The sequence below is a fragment of the Euprymna scolopes genome, chromosome 33 (genome assembly GCF_053919585.1).
Source record: "Euprymna scolopes isolate OS-2025 chromosome 33, ASM5391958v1, whole genome shotgun sequence".
NCBI lineage: Eukaryota > Metazoa > Mollusca > Cephalopoda > Sepiida > Sepiolidae > Euprymna > Euprymna scolopes.
Genome location: NC_136514.1, coordinates 18,683,581 through 18,706,230, shown reverse-complemented (window position 1 = coordinate 18,706,230; position 22,650 = coordinate 18,683,581). Strand labels below are relative to the sequence as shown.

The 22,650-nt window shown below is 32.9% G+C and overlaps 1 protein-coding gene across 1 annotated transcript in view; it reads left to right on the top strand.

Annotated features, from left to right (window-relative positions):
• LOC145258159 (alanine--tRNA ligase, cytoplasmic-like) overlaps positions 1-22,650 on the top strand; it is an 82,866-nt gene that overhangs the window by 33,067 nt on the left and 27,149 nt on the right. The window contains exons 9-15 of the mRNA XM_080115959.1: positions 459-497; positions 2,857-2,968; positions 5,425-5,549; positions 9,272-9,416; positions 12,373-12,542; positions 18,873-18,986; positions 21,987-22,124. Coding sequence (XP_079972085.1) covers positions 459-497; positions 2,857-2,968; positions 5,425-5,549; positions 9,272-9,416; positions 12,373-12,542; positions 18,873-18,986; positions 21,987-22,124 — 843 coding nt within the window. The remainder of the gene's footprint in view (positions 1-458; positions 498-2,856; positions 2,969-5,424; positions 5,550-9,271; positions 9,417-12,372; positions 12,543-18,872; positions 18,987-21,986; positions 22,125-22,650) is intronic.

The window sequence follows — 22,650 nt, the reverse complement described above, 5'->3', positions numbered from 1 at the left end:
CTTTTATTTCAATAAAATAAAAAAAAGCAGAGTTGAATTTCTTTCTTTTGTTCCTTTGCGATTATCTCTGTGCACAACAATGTAACAACCACGTTATACACAACTGGGCAATCCTAGGAAAGAAACCGAATGATTTAAATGAAAGGTATTTATCTCCTCTCCAAGTTGAATACAAGGTCAGGTATGATTTTTAAATGTCACTGCACTATAAGCACATTCTGGCCTACAAAATGTCAACATTCCCCCAGTAGCAACGTTGCAGGCAATTAGAGAAAATGGACCTCTTCGGCTTGAACAGTCTGACAGCAGCAAAGCCTCTTTCGAATTGTATTATCAATAATAAACTGTTTACTTCTGTTTTATGTACTTTCATGTAAGAATTTGTGAATTCTTTTTTAATACATATCTGTCTAAACAATGGATTATATTAAAGAATACATTTTCTTGTTCTTCTGCAGAAAGAAACGTTTCCAGAAGTGGCAAAAGACCCAGAAATGGTAAGTTCTTTCCAAAATGATTCAATGCTTACATATTTAAATTGTTCGTGCTCCTACAAAATACAAACAAAATGAAACTGACTTTTACCAAATGAGATTTATGCAAACAGCCAGAAAAGCAAACTCAGCCATAGTCGAATAATAATAATAATAAAAATATTTACATGGTTGCGACACTGGACATGCTAATGTTTCGGACAAATGTTTGGTTAAAACCAGAAGTACTTGTCAGGCAACTTAATAAATAGTTGCTTCCTACAGAAGAAACTCGTCTTTGAGTGTCGCGGCCATGTAAATTTGTTTATGTTAATAAAAATATATCTTGCTCTTTCACTGAGCACGTTTAATAACCTTGTTTAATTTATTAGTTAGCAATCTTGAATACCTTTAACCTGGTGTGTGTGTATATATATATATATATATACTCTTCTTTTTTTTTTTTTTTTTTTTTTTTTTTTTTAATCATTAAAGAAAATTTGTACAGGTGTGTGTAGAAATTCTTTTGTAATGATTAAAAACATTTTCTTGGCGGCGGGTGCAGGGATTTTACAAGTTTGAAAAGTTGTTTTATAATGCATAATTCTTTGTAAACAAAAGTGGCGCTCAATGTTTATATAAAGACATGCATTGAGAGTGCTGATCTTATGAGTTAGGGGTAGAACTGCCGACTATCAACTAGATGATTGTAGGTTTGATTCCAGACTTGGGATGGGTGTGTAATTCCTAGTCTACCACAGGTGCTAGTCTAGCCACACTGAAGAATAGTGAAATAGTCTATCTGGATGATTATATATTAGTGTTGGGATGATTAATCGGGAATCTGAAAAATTGGAACTTTTGATGTATTGGAATCGGAAAAAGTTGTGCCTATTTTCTGATGCGAAAAATTCTTTTAATTGCCTATTTTATTTGATTTTGTTTAAAACAAAAACTTCCACTGTTGGTAGTAATATTAAAATAATAGTTGTTAATTTTAAATGACCAATAAAACTAAAATCTATAGACTATCCCCTACATAATATCTGCACATTTAACATGTTTTTATGATAATCAGAAAAAATAACTCTATAGTTAAATATTTAGAGATTTATTAAGAATCAGAATTGGTAATTCTATCGGAATTGAGAAAAATATTGGAATCATCCCATCACTAATATATATATACTGTCTGAAAGGGTTTCAGTTGTCAGCAAACAGCCAATTAGTACATAGGGTTAGTTTATGGTTAGCATTAAAAAAAGTTATTCTCTATGCATTTTTTTTCTTTATACAGATGAAAAACTACTTTAAATCTGTTTCGTTTTTGTATTCGGCATAAGTACCAAATTGTTCAATTTGATCAAAGAAGCTGTACATGCTAAAAAAAAAATTACTAAGCAGACCAAGCATAGAAATTAGCAGCATATGGAACCTCTAATTGTAAGAAAAACAAACATTTGTACAACCTCTCATTAAAATTTCAACAATAAAAGGGAGATAATCCCCTAAGCAACTTTTTTAGAGTTGCCTCCTCTTTGTCAATCAAATTTTTTTTCACACATACTAAACCATGACAAAAAATAACAACTCCAAGAATACGAAATCATCTATGGAGCCAGTACCTTTTTCTCCTTTCTTTTCCAAGATAATGACCAACGTCGAAGGCTACACTGACCGAAACATTGCACAAATAAAACTCAAGATGAGAATAATATCCTGATCAAAATAAGTAATATAAATTGATCGTACTTGCTTTTTTTCTTTCTTTTTACCTGTTATGGCATTAAAAGGCTGAAAAGAATAAGACCACAAGGAAGTAGTTAATAAGTGTCTGTATTTACAAAAAGTACAGAAGTGATGGGTTGTCTGAGACTACATTTGGTTGGTCATAGCAATTCTCTTTACGATCCCTACTATTCATATTGTCAGGAAGAGTCTATGTGGTGGTGCAACAGGATAGATCATCATAACGTTAGACTTTTTAGATCTAATCTTCCTTTGAGGTCAGTTCTGGATATGACCTTAAACTATATTCAGTGGTGAGGCCCCAGCTTGCGGGCTTTGGGGAGTGTGGAGCCACCCTTTAATTACCATTGCTCCCAGGTCCACTCTGATTCGGAGTGGTAGTACCTGTTAGGGTCCCAACTATGGGTTAAATAGAAACTGGCTTGGAAACAACAAATATATTCTATTAAAAAATTTTTCTTCAAAATCTTTGGATTCAGCATTAAGTAACCCGAAAAGGGTTGATATGCTGTAAAACAAAAACAACCAAACCAATCCTCTCAGATCAGATCTAAGCCTCTCTTTAACATGATTTATTCATACTTGATAAGCGTCGGCTTATTGAAAACTTTCTTTCTCCTCTATTTCGTTTCAGATTAAAGAAATCATTAATGAAGAAGAAAATCAATTTCTTAAAACTTTGTCGCGAGGTCAACGCATGCTTCAAAGAACAATTAACAAATTGGATGGCGAGAAATTCTTGCCAGGTGAGTCTTATTTATTTCTAGCAAGGCTACCTGACATCACTCAGATTCTTAATTCTGTAAATTACAGGCATTTGGGGACAAAGTCTGAGTAAACATAATTATGTTCCAATTGATTTGAAGTTATAGAAGTTGTCTCATTTGTAAATGAGACAAGAAGTGATTTACCCATGGGGTAAGTATAATACAATGACAGTTTAATTCATGAAGCGTATTCTCTTTATCTCCTAAATTGACATTTTTTTGCTTATTAAAAAAAAATGATGCCTTGGATTTTTATAAAACTTTCTGAAAAGTTGTAACTAACTGATTTCTACATAATTTTGTTTGTCTATGCTTCAATAACTTTTGGGTGTGCTTTAGGGGCTCTTTTAGGGCTAATAAAAACACTTAATTTTTCGAACTATTTTATCATATTTGTCCAAAATTTTCTATGTGTGTCTATTTAGCAGTTTTGCATGGTGCTGAACTCAAATTTAAATATGTTAAGGCCTTGGGGGACTTTTGGGACTAAATGGAGGAGTTCAAATGATGGACTTAGTCATTTCTTTTTTGCATGATGCAGAACTCAAATTTACATATGTTAAGACCTAAAACTGCACCGTTTTTTTCATTTTCATCAGGATTTGACATCCCTTGAAGACTTTAGAGGCTAAAATGGGGGTGGGGGGATGCTGAACTTAGTCTTTTTTTTAATGCCTCGTTCACTGTGCACTCACGGGGGAACATGCATGCTTCACTTGTTCTTTTTCTCTTTTTTCTCTCTCTCTCTTGTTTTCTGCCCCCCCCCCCCTCTTTTTTTTTTTACCTACAGATCTGCTGCTGCTTAGGTCATTGAAAATAAATTCCTCTTTTCGGCATCTTTTATATTAATCAATAATTCCATTTCAAGTTAATAAAAAAAGTTTATGATTATTCCTCCTACTTAATCGTCCAACAATAACAGTCTGACCATTACTAGCGATATGCCCTTATTTATGACTAGCAAGGGCACCCGGCGTTACCAGGGTGTTTGGAGGTGTGTGTATTTTTGGGTAAATCAAAACTTGGGGGGGGGGGTAAAATAATAAAAAAAAAGTTTTGGCAGGTAAGTATGAGGATCGAACCCACCCCCTTGAGGCAAAGTTGAAAATTAAAGTGTGAAAAAAAAAAAGTGCACTGTTAACCATTGGGCCACCGCGAAATACGTTTGAATTTATTTAAGTATTTAGAATTGGCAGGTGCATGTTTTAATGACTTAATGAGGTCAACTTTGACTGCGGGGTAGTATTTCATTTACTGCAGGAACGCTTTTTTTTTATTTTCCCAAGATGTTGGGGGGGGGGAACAAAGCTCCCCATAAAAAGGGGATTGTCCAAATGGAATAGCAATTGTCTGATATAAGGAAAATTTCCACATTGATCAAAGCTGATTGCCAGAATTAGTGTCACTTTTATTATACGAAAAAGCCTAATCCACATGTGGCGAACGAAAACTGTTGAATATTTATCTTTTTTAAGTCTAGCAAATTAAATAGACAGGCGACCTCCGTTATTAACTCGGAGATATTATGATTTATATGTGATATAAAAAGTTTTAATAAGTTGTGAACCGACCGACCGCTTCTCGGAAAAAATCCTTTTACAGACATACACAAAAAGCGAACATGCATACATACACACATTTTCGCTTTTATGTTTATAGATGATTTTAAAAAAATTAATTTATCTCGAATAAAATAACAGAACTTGCAAAGCGTGTTCATATTTTGTTAATTCTACTCGAGAAGAATTACTGTTAGAATATTTATAATTTTTCCCATAAACTTTGCAAACAAAAAAGTAAATATGTGAATAGTTAGGGATCGGATTCAATGTAAAAAAAATAGAGAATTTTAATGTTGAACAATTTAGCTTGTATGAAACAAGTGTTTGAATTGGACTCTTTTGAACAAAGTATTAATATAAATGAAAATTTTGAATAAATCCTTTTTCAAGGATTTTGAATGCCATTTGTAATTTCAATTTGTAAGAAATGCAGCAATTTCATTGGCCAATCATTGTAGATTAGCCAATAAAAAAAAAATGATGTATATCAGGAAGTTTCTCTTACTGAAAGGAATTTTGGGCCAGATATGGTATGTAATAGATGAAATCAATTAGAATTTCAATTTTCAGTTATAAAGAACAGACCAAAATAATTGGCTAGTTAGAATCAAATATTGATTTTGTAGGATGAAAGCTATTGATGATCTATTTTGAGAAATAGATTGGCTTCACTTTTGTCTTAAAGGAATAACTATATAGCGATGACTTAAAGAAAAAAACGTTAACTGCTGGTTTCTTTTTTTTTTCGTTTTGACGTTAGTGGAGGTGAATAAGAAAGAAAAACAGAAAGATTAAATTCCTGTTTATTGTAAAACTGAAGATTTTAAACAAATTCTAAAACACAAAAAATTTGTTTTTTTGTTTTTTTTCCAGGTGAAGTTGCTTGGCGACTTTACGACACGTATGGTTTCCCTGTTGATCTGACTCAACTTATTGTTGAAGAACATGGTATGATGATTGATATGGATTCCTATGAAGAAGCACGGAAAGCATCTCTGGTAAGTAAAGCTAACATCATAGAAGTTCCATTTATATTCTAGAATATTTTCAACCATTTTAAACAAATGCTCTGCGTCTTCAATTGTTTTTCCATTTTTTTTTTTTTTGTGGTTTTGGTTTTGAACATTTACAACTTTGACACTTTTTGTAGATGTTGCTTTAGAATTTTCCTTCTTCTAAAGTAGTTGTTCTATTTGAAAGTCCAGTTTAACCTACTATTTTATTTATTATCTATTACTACTGTAGTATGCCTTCTGTTAAAAATGCAGAAAAAATATGCTGCACCAGTATTGGCATTAAACCATTAGGTACTTGTACAGTTTAAGCAAGACATTAAAAAATTAAAATATTGAAAAAAGTTATATTGTACATATCTGTTATGGAATGAAGTTCTCCGAAAAAAAAAAAATTCACTTAATTTGATCAAGTAGTTTTTTTACAGAGGAAAATCAAATTTTCATGAAATCGATCTATCGTCGCCATTTGGCTGTTTACGGACACGCTGAGAGGGGTGCCTTTAAACGAAAAAAACAAGGGACAAAATAAAAAAGGATTAAAAAAAAAAGGACACAAAAACTCTAAAATAAGTGAAAAAAAAAAAAAAACCCTAAAATATTTAAGTATTTTTTTCTGCTCATGTTACAACATAATCTCGTCAAATTTTGACAACTTTAAATCGTGATTGGAGTTATCTCCCCCTGGCTCTCCCTTCTCCTAAGCAGAAAAAAAAGATAGCCGCTACCCAATCGATCTCATTAAAATTTGATTTTCCTTGGTAAAAAAAAAAAGGCTGATCTAATTAAGTGATTTTTTTTTTTTTGCATGAAAACTTTATTCCAAACCGAGTACGTACTATATAATTATTTTTCAATATTTTCAATTTTTAATGTCTTGATTAAAGTGTACAAGTACCAACCATTTATAATATAAATGGCACTTTCGCTGTTTGTTTGTACTGTAACAGAGTATGGATGCAAATACCAAGCCGTGTGCGAAATAACGTCACAGTAAGGAAATAGAAAAAGATTATAAAAACGAGTGAGAGCATGTAAGAAGACGATCATGTAAGAGACATGGATGACATCATAGTTGTAATGAGAAGTCACATGTGGAGGGAGAATGAGGAAATGTTGTTATAACGAGGAAAAACGAGTTGAAGTTCTTTCCTATTCTTTGTCTGCTGTGCAATTCAGGCTACAACATGTTGGGTAATGTTACACTTAGACACTCGATAGTGTCTAGTAGGCATTCAAGTTCTCTCCAGTAGGCATTCAAGTAAGGGATGATATGTAATTGCAATTATTTGAACTATTGCCCACATCTTGAGTGTTATTTTCATAACATGTGAAATGACGCAACAGTAAGAAAAAAAAAAAATATTTAGGAGAGAGGATCACGTGAAAAAAGATGATCACATTCAAAGAGGTAGGTGACAAAAAGTCACGTGTGGCGAAAGAATGAGGAAATAAATGTTGTTACAACAGAAACAAAATCGAGTTGAAGTTCTTTCCTATACTTTGTCTACTTTGCGACTGAGGCTACAACGTGTTGGGTAACGTTGCAGTACATCTGCCCAAATTTTGAATGTTTTTCAAGGGAAATGTTTAGGGCAGATAACTAAGCTTTTACCATTAACCCTAAGTCCAATGGGCAAAGTCATAAAACCACATATAATTGCTTTATTTTGCATTATACGATAGGACTTAGGGCTAGTAATAGGAAGGAGGTATGTCATTTACTACTTTTAACAATGACATGTTTTATACTAAAGTCTGATCATAAAAATGGTCAAAATTTAAAACAAACAAAATTGATCACACGTTCTTAAAAAAAATTCAACTGTCTGATCCAAGAGGGATGATTACTTTAAACGTATATACCGTTCATTGGACAAAACAGGGGAGGGTAGAGCGGTAGCCCTTGCTATATCTAAGGCTTTTGACAGGGTATGGCACGATAGTCTTCTAAGGAAAATTAGATCATATGGAATCACTAGAAGAATTCATAATGTAATTAAATCCTTCTTAGATAAGAGAAAAATTCAAATTGTCCTCAACAGTCATACATCTAAACAATGTGACATAAATGCTGGAGTACCTCAGGGGTCTATCCTTGGACCTCTATTATTCCTGATATTCATAAATGACCTCCCTGATAAAATTGTTTCGGAGATGGGTATATTTGCTGATGACACCACTCTCTATAGCAGATATGAGGGGAAAGCAAATGAACACATATCCAAGGAAATGGCAGAAACACTAGAGGATTACCTCCAATCTGTAGTGGAATGGGGACAGAAATGGATTGTCACATTCAATGCTGCTAAGACTAAGCTTGTTTCCTTCAATAACTACAAGAAACCTTCTCTACCACCAATAGCAATGGCCAAGAACACGTTGCCTGGAAGTACTTCTTTTAAACTCCTCGGCCTAACGTTTACAGGGAATATGAACTGGAATAGATACATTGAGAGCATTGCCAAGGCTGCTGCAAGGAAGGTTGGCTCCCTCTACCGTGCTAGAAAACTACTTACGCCTGACAGTATCCTGTACCTCTATAAGGCCACCATTCGCCCATGTATGGAGTACTGTTGTCACATCTGGGCTGGTGCATCTGCTGCTTGTTTCTCGCTCCTGGACAGGGTTCAAAAGAGAGTCGCCAACCTGATAGGTCCTGAACTGTCATCTAGGCTTCAGCCTCTGTTCCATCGACGAGATGTTGCATTCCTCTGCCTGTTCTACAAATACTTTAATGATGAATGCTCTGACGAACTGCAAACACTTGTACTTCCCCGACGTAACTACCCCCGACAAACCCGACAAGCTACTAAGTCTCATCCCTTTACAGTAGAGATCCCTAGGTGCAAGAAAGCCTTTTACTCCAATAGTTTCTTCCACAGAACTGCAGGTTTTTGGAACTCCCTTCTGGGATTCTGCTTTCCCAACTGTACTGATATGCAGAAGTTCAAGTGTAATGTGAACAAACATCTTTCTACTCATATCCCTTCATAATGACCCTGCTAAGTAAGTCCCTGATAGTAGCCCCCTGCTTCGAAGTGGCACTGTGCCTTGTTTGGGGTGAAAATTGAATAAAAAAAATAAATAAATAAAAATAAAAAAATTCTATGTGAAACTGGTTTTTGTCATTTTATTTTTACCACCAAATTTTTCAGCCTATTTACATGTAATCGCCTACAAAAAAATGGAGAAAAGCATTTTCTTTTTTTGTGTGAATTAGTATAAGGTTCAGAGCTATAATACCAACTTTTTTAATGACAAAAAGTTATAATCAAGATTTAAAAAAAAAAAAAAAAGAAAATAGGCACCGCTAATTCAATAAGTATTGGAAAAATGTTTGAGAATTGGATAAATCATGATTGATCCAATTCTAGCATTAGATCACTTTAAACAATTGATGTCCTTAATGTTCTTTTAAAAAAATTTAACTAATTTTCAATATATGGTGCTAAATAGCAAGATTTATGGTTATTTATAATGATTATTTTGTGAAATACATGTCTTCTGAAGATGTGAGCCATGCATTGAAAATCCATGGATTAAAAATAACTTTAAATTTATTGTATTCCTGTTTATTGTATTGTGTAATACAGATTCTATTGTTTTACTGTTTTTTTATTGTATTGTGTCTACAGATTCTATTGTTTTACTTCACAGAATTTAACTAATAATCCTACAATTATAATTTAAAATTTTATCTCCAGTTGGCTTCACAAGGTGGTGGTGGTACTGCTACTCAAATGGTCAGTCTTGATGTGCATGCCTTAAATGACCTTCAGTCTAAAGGCATTCCACTAACGGATGATTCGCCAAAATACAAATATGTACCTGACGAAAATGGAAATTACAGTAAGTAATGCTCTCTCTCTTATATATATATATATATATATATATATATATATAAAAACTACTTCATTTACTCACATAAATTTATATACGAAAGTATAGATTTACGCATAAACTTTAAGTATTTACTTCAAAAGTGCTCAATACGTAGGTAGAGCTAGTTAATAATATATAAAATATATATGGCGATTTCTCTTCTACAGTTTAATAGATTTTGGGGTTCTTTAAAGTACAGGATAGCAAATTTTTCATGAAGGCATAATTTACATGGGTCGTCTAAATGTCTACACATGGTAGCTTGTCTTATTATTTTCCACTCGACTACCGGCGAATGTCCGCTTTCTTTGAGTTCCCAGTATTTATTCGCTAGTGTTTTTATACAGTGTTTTTTATTGTTGAATGTACTTTTGTGGTCATAGTATTATTAAACTGTAGAAGAAAAATAGCAAATAACTGTGTTCACAAAATAAAACTTACTCTAGGATAGCGATACAAAATAGGTTTAAAACTAACAAAAACAATAGAAAATAAACAAATAAATAAATTAAATAAACATGAATATACATAAACGATCACACATATGTATGTATATGTGCATATATGTATGTACACATATGTATATTTATATATTTATATATATATATATATATATATATATTAAAAAAAAAAAAAAAGGAGGAAAAGGTCTGCCTTAAACCACTAACCTAGTTCTAAAACAGATCCTTTGTTCAATAAAATGCATGTCCATTGGCTGATAGGAAGGAGTGCGGTGGATACTAGAAAGCTGATTGGCTAACTAAAATCCTCAACAGAAGAGGACCATATAAAAATGAGAAACAACCACAGAATTCGCGAATAATCCTGACGAATCCTAGAGTGGATGAAACGCTGAATATTCAGTGTAGCTTAATCGCCATATATATTTTATAAATTATATATATATATATATATATATATATATATATAGTAAGTTATGGAAATATATTTGGCAATTATTCTATGCAGAATATTCCGCATTTCATTCTTATGAGAATTCGTCAAGCTTAGGCTGAATATTCTGTGTAGCTTGATTGCCATTTATATTTTCATAACTTACTACTTAGCTCTACCTATGTATTGAGCACTGTTGAAGTAAATACTGAAAAATTTAGGCATAAAATTATCTTTGTATATTAATTTATGTGATTAAATGAAGTAATCATATATATATATATATATATATATATATATATATACACACACACCTATAAAGTTTTTCTTGTTCTAACATTGATATTAAAAGCCTAATTTTTTCTATTTAAACATTATTAAAACAAACTTTTCAATATATATACAGTCATGAATATGCGAGCGACTACATGAAGATTAACTAATTTGTATATTCTTTTGAAAAACGAGCGTTCATTAATTACTTATTCATTTTTATGTTTTTTTGTTAGATGATTGGTTTCATTGAACTATTATGCTAAATTCTATTTATGCATAGTTTCTATATACTGCAGAATTTAGAATGTTTTAGCACATGGAAATGTTTTAAAGTGACCTTGTCGGTGTGCTTGCAAGAAGTCTCTACCAAACTCCTCTTTGAATATTTTGTCTAAAGTTGAAATTTGAAATATAGGGTATTTGGACCCTGAGAACACTTGATTTTTATCCTGTAAAAATAGCTGCTAAGTGGGTCAAAATTTAAATAAAAACAAAATAAAAACCAGTTGATCTTGGCAGGAGTAAATAAACTAACTTCAGACGATGCATATGTACACATTTGTAGTTTGAAATTGCTTAATTTGTAGCATTTTTTATCCATCTGGTGATGGCTCCGATGGTAACAATGAAGACTGAGATGCTAAATGATGGCTAAGGCTGCAGCGCTGAATGTTTTTTTTTCAATTCCAGCTGATCACACAGACGCCATTTTTTAAAAAATTTTTTATATATAAGTCTTGAAAAAAATTACTGTATATATATTGGATACAATGTAATGATTAATAGAGAATTTGCTTTATAATATTGAATACAAAATCTGCAGATCTGTAGATCTTTATACCTCTATCTCTACTTTTTCAAACTCCCCCCCCGCCCCTCTCATCCTCTCACTATCTTTACACCTTTCATCTAATTAATATCTATTTACTGATTAATCATTTTTGGTTCTTGTGCAAAATTCCTTCTATATAAAAATAAAAGAAAGAAAAATCTGTATGATGTATATATCCGTGATGAAACAAAAATGTCATATTCCAAAAATCACATAAATTGATCAAATATTATTAAATAAGAAAATCAAATTTTATGAGCGAGAGAAAAGCTAATGACTTGTCTGCCATTTTGAAAATGATTTACAAAAAACAAAAAAAAAACACAGGGAGAATTTAAACTTTTGAAATTATGTTGTTATGCCTACGAATTCCCATTTATTGCTTAAAAATAATTTTCTTTATAAAAAATAAAACTATTTGATCAATTGACATAAGTTTTGGAATAGGAACTTTATGACAGTGTATACATTTTTCTTTCTTTTTTTTTTAAATATGGGGGAATTCTGGACAAGAACCTCATTTTAAACTATAAAGACTTTTTATCTTATATGCCAATGGTTTGCATGTCTAGCTTTTCAAATTGCCATTAGGTAAAATCGATCAGAAAGAACATTTTTCATTTTGTAAAATTGTCCATTTCTAATATTTTGGTAAAATTATCCATTTCTAATATTTTGTTAATATTAGAAGTAATCCAATTTACCAAATTTCCATTACTAACGATTACTATAATATTATTCCATTGATTAATATACACTCAATAACCCTTATCCTCGAGTGGCCTCCAGGACTTGATAAGCAGTGACTCCTATGTAAAATATATATATATATATATATATATATATATATATATATATATATATATTTATAAACACTGTCTGTACTGATAAACTAAAATTGCTTTTGTTCTAAATTTCCAGTTTTTGAATCTAATTCTGGGAAAGTGATTGCTTTGCGTTTGGATAAAGAATTTGTTGAAGAGGTTCCCGCAGGTGTCGAGTGTGGTATCTTGTTGGACAGCACGTGTTTCTATGCGGAACAAGGAGGACAAATTTATGATGAAGGCTTCATGACAAGAGAAGATGAAGAGGTAAGAAACTGGATGACTTTGATGTGTTTACAATTTCTTCAGAAGATGAAGATGACAAAAGTTAGAAAGCTCAAGCAATAAAAGTCTTGATTTAGCTAATCAATAAAAGTCTTGATGTAGCTAATCAATAAAAGTCTTGATGTAGCTAATACAAATGTGTGCTCGATGAATAAACTGTAAATAACAAGGAACTTCCTTTGTATGAGAAGGAGTATCTTGTTTGTATTTTTTTTTTTATGAAAGACTAGCGGTGGGTACCCGGCATTGCCCGGGTGTTTGGAGGTGGGTGTGGTTTTGGGTAAATCAAAACTCCAGGGGAGGGGGGCGTTAAAATAAAAAATAAAAAGTTTTGGTAGGTAAGTATGATGATCGAAACCGAACCCTTGAGGCAAAGTTGGAAATTAAAGTGTGAAAAAAAAAAAAGTGCAATGTTAAACATTGGGCCACCGCGAAATACAACGGAAACACGTTTGAATTTATTTAACTATTTAGAATTGGCAGGAGCACGTTTTAATGACTTAATGAGGTCAACTTTAACTGTGGGACAGTATTTTAGTTACTGCGAGAACGCTTTTTTTATTTTTATTTTCCAAGATATTGGGGAGGGGGCAGCTCCCCATTGTCCAAATTGAATAGCAGTTGTCTGATATAAGGAAAATTTCCACATTGATCAAAACTGATTGCTTTCGGACATTTCCGGCGATTGCGACCGGAAAAAAATACTGCCAGAATTAGTGTCGCTTTTATTATAAAAAAAAGCCTAATCCACATGCGGCGAGCGAAAAATGTTGAATATTTATCTTTTCAAATTCGAGCAAATTAAATAGACAGGCGACCTCCATTGTTAACTCGTAGATATTATGATTTATATGTGATATAAAAAGTTTTAAGAAGTTATGAGCTGACCAACCGCTTCTCGGAAAAGCCTTTCTTGGGCATACACAAAAAGCGGACATACATATGCACACACATTTTCGCTTTTATATATATATAGACTAACATAAATATATGCAGCTTTTGATAAGAACCGTTCATCCTTTTTGATATCCTCCATTTCAAGTAAGTATATACATATATATATAAATATATATATATATGTTCAGTTATTTTCTTGGTCTAACATTGATATTAAAAGCCTACTTTTTTCTATTTAAAAATTAAAACAAACTTTAATATACTCAGTCATGGACTGTTTACTGTTTTTTCTTCAATTTAAATCATGGTGAGGAAAAAAAGAAAACAATGTATAAAATTCTGAGGAAGGCATATATTGCTGAAATATTAATTTAAATAAATATTTATTTTCATAATATTGTGTTGTATTTTTTGGTTTATAAACATGAAGGTTAACTAATTTGCATATTCCTTTGCAAAATGACTGGTGCTACCAGATCAAGCTATCTGAAGATATTGCCTCCTGAGAAAAAATACACCTAACATTGATGCTTTTTGTTTTTCTACGTCCTTTTGCAAAACTTAATTATGTTTTACAAAAACAACAACCCACCTGGGATCCTTCCATCGATCCAGTAGAAATCTCACTGCTGATGCAATTCTCTATCTGTATAAGAGCCAGGTATGTCCTAAGATGGAGTACTGTCTTGATAGAGTTCAAAATAGATTTTGTAGCCTCCTAGGGGATGTCCTTTTCTCTGCCCTGCAACCTCTTTCTCACAGAAGAGATGTTGCGAGTTTGTCTCTGCTTTATCATTATTTTCATGGCAAGTGCTCGGCTGAGCTTCAATCTATGGTCCCCTCTTGCCAACTTTCACAAGAAACACCCGTCTAGCATACAGCACTATCACTAATTTCCCCCACTCTTTATGTGTGCCTAAACCTAAACATAGATTCCATGAGCGAAGCTTCTTTCTTAGAACTGTATGCCTATGGAATTGTCTTTGGTTTTCCTGCTTTCCAGCTGACTACAATATGGTTGTCTTCAAGTCTAATGTAAGCAAGTTTTTGATGAGCCGTTCCATATAAATTAACAAATTTACCAAATTTCCATTACTAACAATTACTATATTGTCCAATTTCTACTGTACACTCTTTAACCCTTATCCTCGAATGGGCTCTTGGCCTTGATAAGTGGTGATGCCTGTGTGTAAGAAAAAAAAAAAAAAAAACTTTTCCCTCCTTACCTCTCCCACTTCCTAACTGGTTTCCTAAAATGTACCAAACATGAATATTGAAACTTTTTTCCCTCTCCCATTGCAAAACTCATTCATGTTCTGCAGGGCAAGGAACAAAAACGATAGAATCCACCATAAAACAACAAAACCAAACACTACAAACTAGCGACTGAAGACAAAAAGAGCTTGAAGAATAAAAACCTTCTACAAAATAACTGAATGCAACATGAAAACTGTTTCCAAAATAACTGGATTCAGCATTGAATAACCTGAAAAGGGTTGATATGCCGTAGCACAAAACAAGCAAACAACCAAATTGAAAAATGAGCATAAATTAATTACTTATTCATTTTTATGGTTTCTTATTAATATTATGCAGCATTCTGTTTATGCATAGTTTCTACATTCTGCATAATATATATATTAAAAAAAAAAAAAAGTCCAAACACCTAAAGATCTTAAGAACAGCAGAAAATTAAAAACAGAACTGCAGAAAATAATAAAAGAAATAAATGAATAGCTAACTAGCTAATAATACCAAGATAAGTAATTAAGATTAAATATTAATCAAAAAGTATGAATTATAAAATACCAACAAATGCCTGGTAAAATTAATAAAAATCAAATTGCCCAATGATCTTAGGAAAACCAGAGAAAATTGAAATGCCGAAAATAAAATAAAACAAATGAAAACTAATTAATAATCCAAAGATAAATATTTAAGGTTAAGTCATTTTCATAATATTGCATTGTAATTTGGCTTATAAATGTATTTTATACTAATTTCATTTTAAAATGAAAACAACGCTTCTATCACGGAAAACAAAACTCTGAATTTCATATCATGTACTCAAAGTTTTTTCTTAAATTTAACATCATGACGAGGAAAAAAAAATGTATAAAATTCTGAGGGTGGCGCATAGCGCCAAAATATTAATTTAAATAAATATATATTTATTTATTTATTTTTTTTCATAATATTGCATTGTAATTTGGCTTATCAACATATTTTATTTAAGGCTATTAATACAAAAATCTCAATATTATATATACCCCCACCCCATATTAATAAATTATGTATCTGAAACAGATGAATTAATTTATAATTTCTGCGAACCCACTTCATCTATCTATAAATATAAAAGCGAAAATGTGTGTGTGTGTATGTATGTATGTTCGCTTTTTGTGTATGTCCAAGAAAGGCTGCTTTCCGAGAAGCGAGCGGTCGACTCACTTCTTAAAACTTTTTATATCACGTCTAAATGAATTAGCAACAAGAGTCGCCTGTCTATTTAATTTGCTCGACTTTAAAAAGATAAATATTCAACATTTTTCGCTCGGCGCATGTGGATTAGGCTTTTTCGTATAAGAAAAGCGGAACTAATTCTGACGGTATTTTTCCAGTCGGTCGCGATCGCCAGAAATGACCAAAACCAATCAGCTTTGATCAATGTGGAGTTTCTCCTTATATCAGACAATTGCTATTCAATTTGGACAATCCCCTTTTTATGGGGAGCTGGTTTCCCCCACAAACATCTAGGGGAAACAAAAAAAAATTTTTTTAAAAAAGCGTTCCCGCAGTAAATAAAATACTACCCTGCAATCAAAGTTGACCTCATTAAGTCATTAAAACAGGCACCTCCCAATTCTAAATAGTTAAATAAATTCAAATATGTTTCTGTTAGTATTTTGTGGTGGTCCAGTGGTTAACATCGCACGTTTTTTATTTTTTTTTTTTCACACTTGAATTTCCAACTTTGCCTCAAGGGTTCGGGTTCGATCCTTCATACTTACCTACCAAAACTCCCCCCCCCCCCCGGACACAAACACCCGGGTTACCACACACACCTCCAAGCACCCGGGCAATGCAGGGTACCCCCCCCCCTAGTCTATAAATATAAAAGCGAAAATTTGTATGTTTGTATGTATGCATGTGTGTTGTGTGTCCGCTAAAAACTTTCGACAGACAGAACAAAAGTTCACAGACTTGATATCATATTGAAGCTCCATACTTCACCCAAAAAATTTTGAAAAATTGGTCAAAATCATTAATTTTTTCACCCCGAAATCAACAATTTTCTACAGGGGAGGGGTCAACAAAAACAATCCTCTCATGACGACAACCGGTTCTACACATGCGTCAGATGACGTCATGATCTGATTTACTTTAAATAGTTGAAGAATTGACTAAATTTCATGTACGTTGTGTTAGCGCGTTGGTTCATTATCTAAACGTTTTGGGTTTGAATCGTGGTGTGAGATGTCTTTTTTTTTTTTTTTCCGATTTTTTTTTAAATTTAAATATTGAACCAATGTTATTTAAGCCATTTTTCACATAACGTTCGTTTTTGTTTTTTGCTTTTTTTTTTTTTTTACTTCGCTTATTCTTAGGTTTTCATTACACCCCCAACCACACACCCAAAAACACCCAGATACCCACCGATTTTTTATTTTAATATCGAAACAGGCTTATTTAAGCCATTTTTCACATGTTTTTTTTTTTTTTTTAACGTACGTTTTTCTGTTTTCTTTTTTGTTTTTTCAATTTTTACATTTAACATCGTTCGTTTGCCTTACGTTAGTTTTTTTTTGTGTGTTTTTTTTTTTTTTTCAATGTTTTGATTACCAGGGTTTTTTAACGTTTGTTTTCCCGACCACACACACACACACCGAAAAACACCCGGGCACCGCCGAGTACCCCTTGCTAGTCTATATATACAAAAGGCAAAATGTATGTGACCATTTCGTGTATGTCTCGCAAAGGCTTTTCTTGCACACGCTCCCGGGGGGGCCGTTACTATTGCTTAGAACTGTTTATATAGGCAGTAGATTATAATATATTGGATTTGAGAATGCGTGTAGCGTATAGATTTAGTTACATTGATTTTTATATAATTATTGCTATTTTTGCTTCCCGCGTGTTGATTGGGCTTTTTCGTATAAAAAGTGAAACTAATTCAAACTTAACATCTTTCTTGGCACAGCGCCGGGAAACATCCAGAAGCAATCAGCTTTGATCAATCTTGTATATCAGACAATTGCTATTTAATCTGGACAATTGGGGGGGGGGCTGGTTTCCTCCTCCCCAACAACGATGTCGTAAATATCTTTTATTTCAGCGACTATCGGGTTAGGGTTAAATTGGCACTCTGTTACTGCTATGGCATGATATTTGACCTAGAAAACCACCTGGGTTTTTAAACGCTTATTTTCGACTCTTCTAAAGTCCCTGCCTTCGTGGCATCATGCTATGTCATCAGACTATTAACCTCAAGGTTTCGGGTTCGAGCCTACCAAAACTTTTTTTTTTTTAATATTTAACCCCCCCCCCCCCAACACACACCTACAAACACCTGGGCAATGCCGGGTACCAGCGCTAGTTTATAATAAGACCCATCATGCATATCTGAAAATTGAAAACACACCTGATGAAGGTAAGACATCCCAAAATATGGCATCACAGACACACCTACATGTAAAATATTGCATAAAAAATACACATGTATTGTTATACCATATGAATTGGATCAATAAAAGTGCAACTGTAAGTTGCTTCAGCTTAAGTTTATTCGTTACATCTTTGCATTGTTCTGCCGTCTATAAAGCTAAATTTCTCTTTGATATGTTTATAGTTTTGTTTAATATATCATGGATTTGATGTAAATTTTGTGTAGTTAAATTTGAAAAAAAAAAAGAAAAGAAAGCCTGATTTGACCAAACTTTTGAGGAACAAGATTCAATGTTCCTTACATTATTTTGCAGTAGAAATAAAGGTGCTACATTAGTGTCAGTCACAATTGAAAATCTCTCATTTTAAGTAAAAACACTTTGATGCAGATCATGAATTGCAGTTTCATATTACGTTGTTCATTTTTATTTGATTAAATGAAAGACCGACTTATCTCTCCTGCTTTACTGAAACTTCAAAAATTTCTGCTCATATCAATGGTGGATCAAGGAACTATGATAAGACCAATGTTTATTTTTAATAAAAAGTTCTAGACAATTTTCTACACGATCATTTTTTTCTAAATTTTTTGAGGAGATTTATTTCAGCATGACAAGTAAGTACATCAATCTTAACTTATACAGTAGAAGCACCAGAATAACTGGATGGCATGTTGCAATGAAAATCACAAAAAGAAACAATTTTCAAATCTTTTCTCATAAATGCCCCTCTTTCTTCTCACTTAAACAGGAAGATGGCTTTTTGGTGAAGAATGTGCAAGTCTACGGAGGTTATATCCTTCATATTGGTGTTACTGAGAGTGCCATTAAGATTGGAGATGTTTTGAAGCAGTCAATCTTTGAGGTGAGTAAGAAAGAAGAAATGTTAAACATCAAATAGGTTTGCTTTTTGCTTTTTATTGTGGACAAACTTGCTCAATGTCTCCTCACACCTTTCCTCGGCAGCTATCAAACATAACCTCTATGTTCGTTGAGTTCTGGAGGGGGGGGGCAAAGGATGACAAAAGAAGAGGAAGTAGGTTTAGCTAGTAATAAAAGAAATCAATAGACAATGGATTGGAATTTGTTAACGCAGACAAATGGAGAAATAAGGGTAGGTTTAATTTAGAATGTGCCAAATGACCAATAGGTTGGGAACAATAGGAATGACACTTGACAGGGGTGGGAGGGTCAGTCAGATGCTTAATCAATTGAGGCCTGAACTTTAAGATGGACAGTTGGATTTTGGATACGGTCTTGGGCAGTTGGTCGCTCGGAGTTTCTCGAGGGAGGGGGGGGGGGAGATGAATTGACGGCAATAGACACAGTCAGCCTTGACAGGTCGTAGATATTAGCTTTAGTTTGTAGAGGGTTGATGAGGACACCCAACTATAGTCCAACTTACATATATGTGAAGTATTGGCGTCTGTGTTTATCCTGTGTTTTTTTTTTATTTTTATACTTGTGAACTCGTATGTGTCCCCCATCGACGGCCGCTAGTGGGAAAATGACGATACGGCCATAAAAAGATGAGATGAATAAAAAAATCCATGGCACACACATTTGTGGGGTCACACCTTGATAAAACTTGTATGCCAAAGATGTCAATTATTTTTTTATGAAGGAATCACCACTTATCAAAGCCCAGAGGCCACTCAAGGATAAGGGTTAATGACTGTACAGTAATCAATAGGAAAATGTTGTAATCATCAGTAGTGAAAATTTGGTAAATTGGATTACTTAAGGGGAATGGCTCATCAAGAATTTGTTTACATTGGACTTGAAGACGACCATATTGTAGTCAGTTGGAAAGCAGGAAAATGGAACAATGTTCCTCAGGCGTGCAGTTACATGTTTTCAAGCAATACTTTTGCAATCGGGTCACAACAATTTTTTTTTTTTTTTTTTTAAACTCTTATTCACCTCAAACAAAGCATTTTGCCACTTCTACAAGTGACTCTATGTAGGGAGTTGAGCAGCGAGATGTCTGCATTATATTCAAATTTCTGGATTTTAGTGCTCTCAGGAAAGCAGGAGACTGGGACGGCATTCCAAAGTTTAGCAGTTTGAAGGAAGAAACTGATAGTAGAAAGCTTTCCTGCATCTAGGGACCTCTACAGTGAAGGGGTGAGATAGGTATTCACGTTAAAGGGTACGAGTGTTATGAATTCATCAGAGCACATTCTATTAAAGTAACTGTAAAATAAACGCAGGAATGCAATAGTGATGGGACAAGGACTGGAACTTTGTTGACAGTGCGAGACGTATTAGATTAGAAACTCTTTGTTTGGATCCTGTGTAAGAGGAAAAGACTAATGGTAGATGCACCAACCCATATGTGACAGGAATGCTCAATGCATGGGTGAACAGTGGCTTTGTAGAGATACAGCTGGCAACTATAGCTAGTTTTCTAGCATGATAGAGAGAGGCCACCTTCTTGGCAATGTCTTCAGTGTATTTGTTCCAATTCATGTTGCCTATGAATGTGAAGTGAGGAGTTTGAATAAAGAACTCTCAGAAAGGGTGCTATTAGTCATGGCAATTGGTGGTGGAGAATGTGTCTTGTAATTGTTAAAGAAAAGAAGCTTAGTCTTAGCAGCATTGAATTTTGTCATCCATTTACGTTTTATCTTTCATTCAATAATAAAGAGAATATGTATGTATTTGTATTATTTTTATATGATATATACATATATATATATATATATATATATATATATATATATATATATATATAATTAGTAATCAGAATAAGTTGAAAAATAAATTTTGGGTTTGTATTACTGTACACATAGATTCGAAAAAGTTGTCAAAAAACAAATATATAACAAATAAATGTTATCAAAGGCAAGATAAGTTACTTTTCTACCTAACTGGATATATTTTTCGTGTTTTTATTCAATGTAACATGTTTATTCAGCTTGAAAAGCATACAGTGTTTACCGATATATTGGAAAACTCAAAATGGCGGGCGACACTCTGTTTAACACGGTAAGTTCAGGAAAAGATGTTATAAAAAAATAAACTAGACAAAATACTGTTAGAAATTCGCTCATTAAATGTTACCGTGACATAAGTTGACATATATTCGGTGTTTTTTAATAGTATTTTGTCTAGTTTATTATTTATAACACCTTTTCCCAAACTTACCATGTTAAAGAGAGTGTTGGGCGCCATTTTGAATTTTCCAATACATCGGTAAACACTGCATGTTTTTCGAGCTGAATGAACATGTTACATTGAATAAAAACACAAAAAATATATCCAGTTAGGTAGAAAAATAACTTATCTTGCCTTTGATAACATTTATTTGTTATACATTTGTTTTTTGACAACTTTTTCGCATCTATGTGTACAGTAATACAAACCCTAAATTTTCAATAAGACAACCCTAACAGGATAAAGCTCTGCCTGATTAACAGGAGCAAATTTATTCTATATATCACACAAAAGTTAAAAAAAAAAAAAAAAAAAAAAAAAAATGATGGATAAATCCATTTCAAGAATTTAAATGAATTGAGAAAACAAATAACAAGTCAGACAATCCACCACCTTCAAATATATCAACATGATAAAGTTTTCCTTTTTCTTTTTTCCTTTCTACTTTCTATACTGATTTATACAAGTTTTTTTTCTTTTTAAAACTTTCTTGTTTGAGACATTTTATTTTTATTAAAAATTTTGTTTTAACTTCACCATTTCAGACATTTTTAAATAATATAATATTAGTGCAAACGGGGGAGGGGGGATATAAATATTTTTCATAGAGGATGTACATTCATCTTGTTCCTATGTTATTGCTTAATATTTAACGCCATTAACTCTGCTAGTATTATTTTATTTATTTATTTATTTTTGTTTCTAGTCGAGACGAGTAGCCATCATGAAGAACCACACCGGTACACACATGTTGAATTATGGTCTTCGGAAAGTTCTTCAAGAGGCAGACCAAAGAGGATCTCTTGTGACACCAGACAAACTTCGGTTTGACTTCTCTGCTAAGGTAAATGACTTTTTCTTTTTTCTTTTTTTTAAATGGAAATCGTTCCAGACAAGCCATGTAGTCACTTGATGTAAGGTGCTAACAAGAATGAAAAATGATTATCGCAAAGACAGAAGATGCCTATTGACCTTAGTTTTGAAAAGACTAAGGCTATAAATGGAAGCAAAACAGTGAGTAGGAAGAGTTTCACAAACTTGCATTATTACTGGAATAAGAAGCTGTATTAAAATGAGGCATCAAAACAGTGAATCGATGGAGACTACTAGACCAATGAGTCAAATGAGCTGGAACAATAGAAGCAGGGAATAAATCAAACAATTTTGAAGAACACATGCCATAATAGTACTAATGAAAAAGACTGAGACTAGCAACATCACACCTGTGCAAGAGAGAGGGTGTGGAGAAGAAGAAAGAGTGGAGTGAAACATACGTTTCTACATCTTATCAAGACCCTTAAAATTGGACAAATTCAGCAGTCAAAATATGACAATGGTACTCCATACATGGTCTGATAGTAAATTTGTAC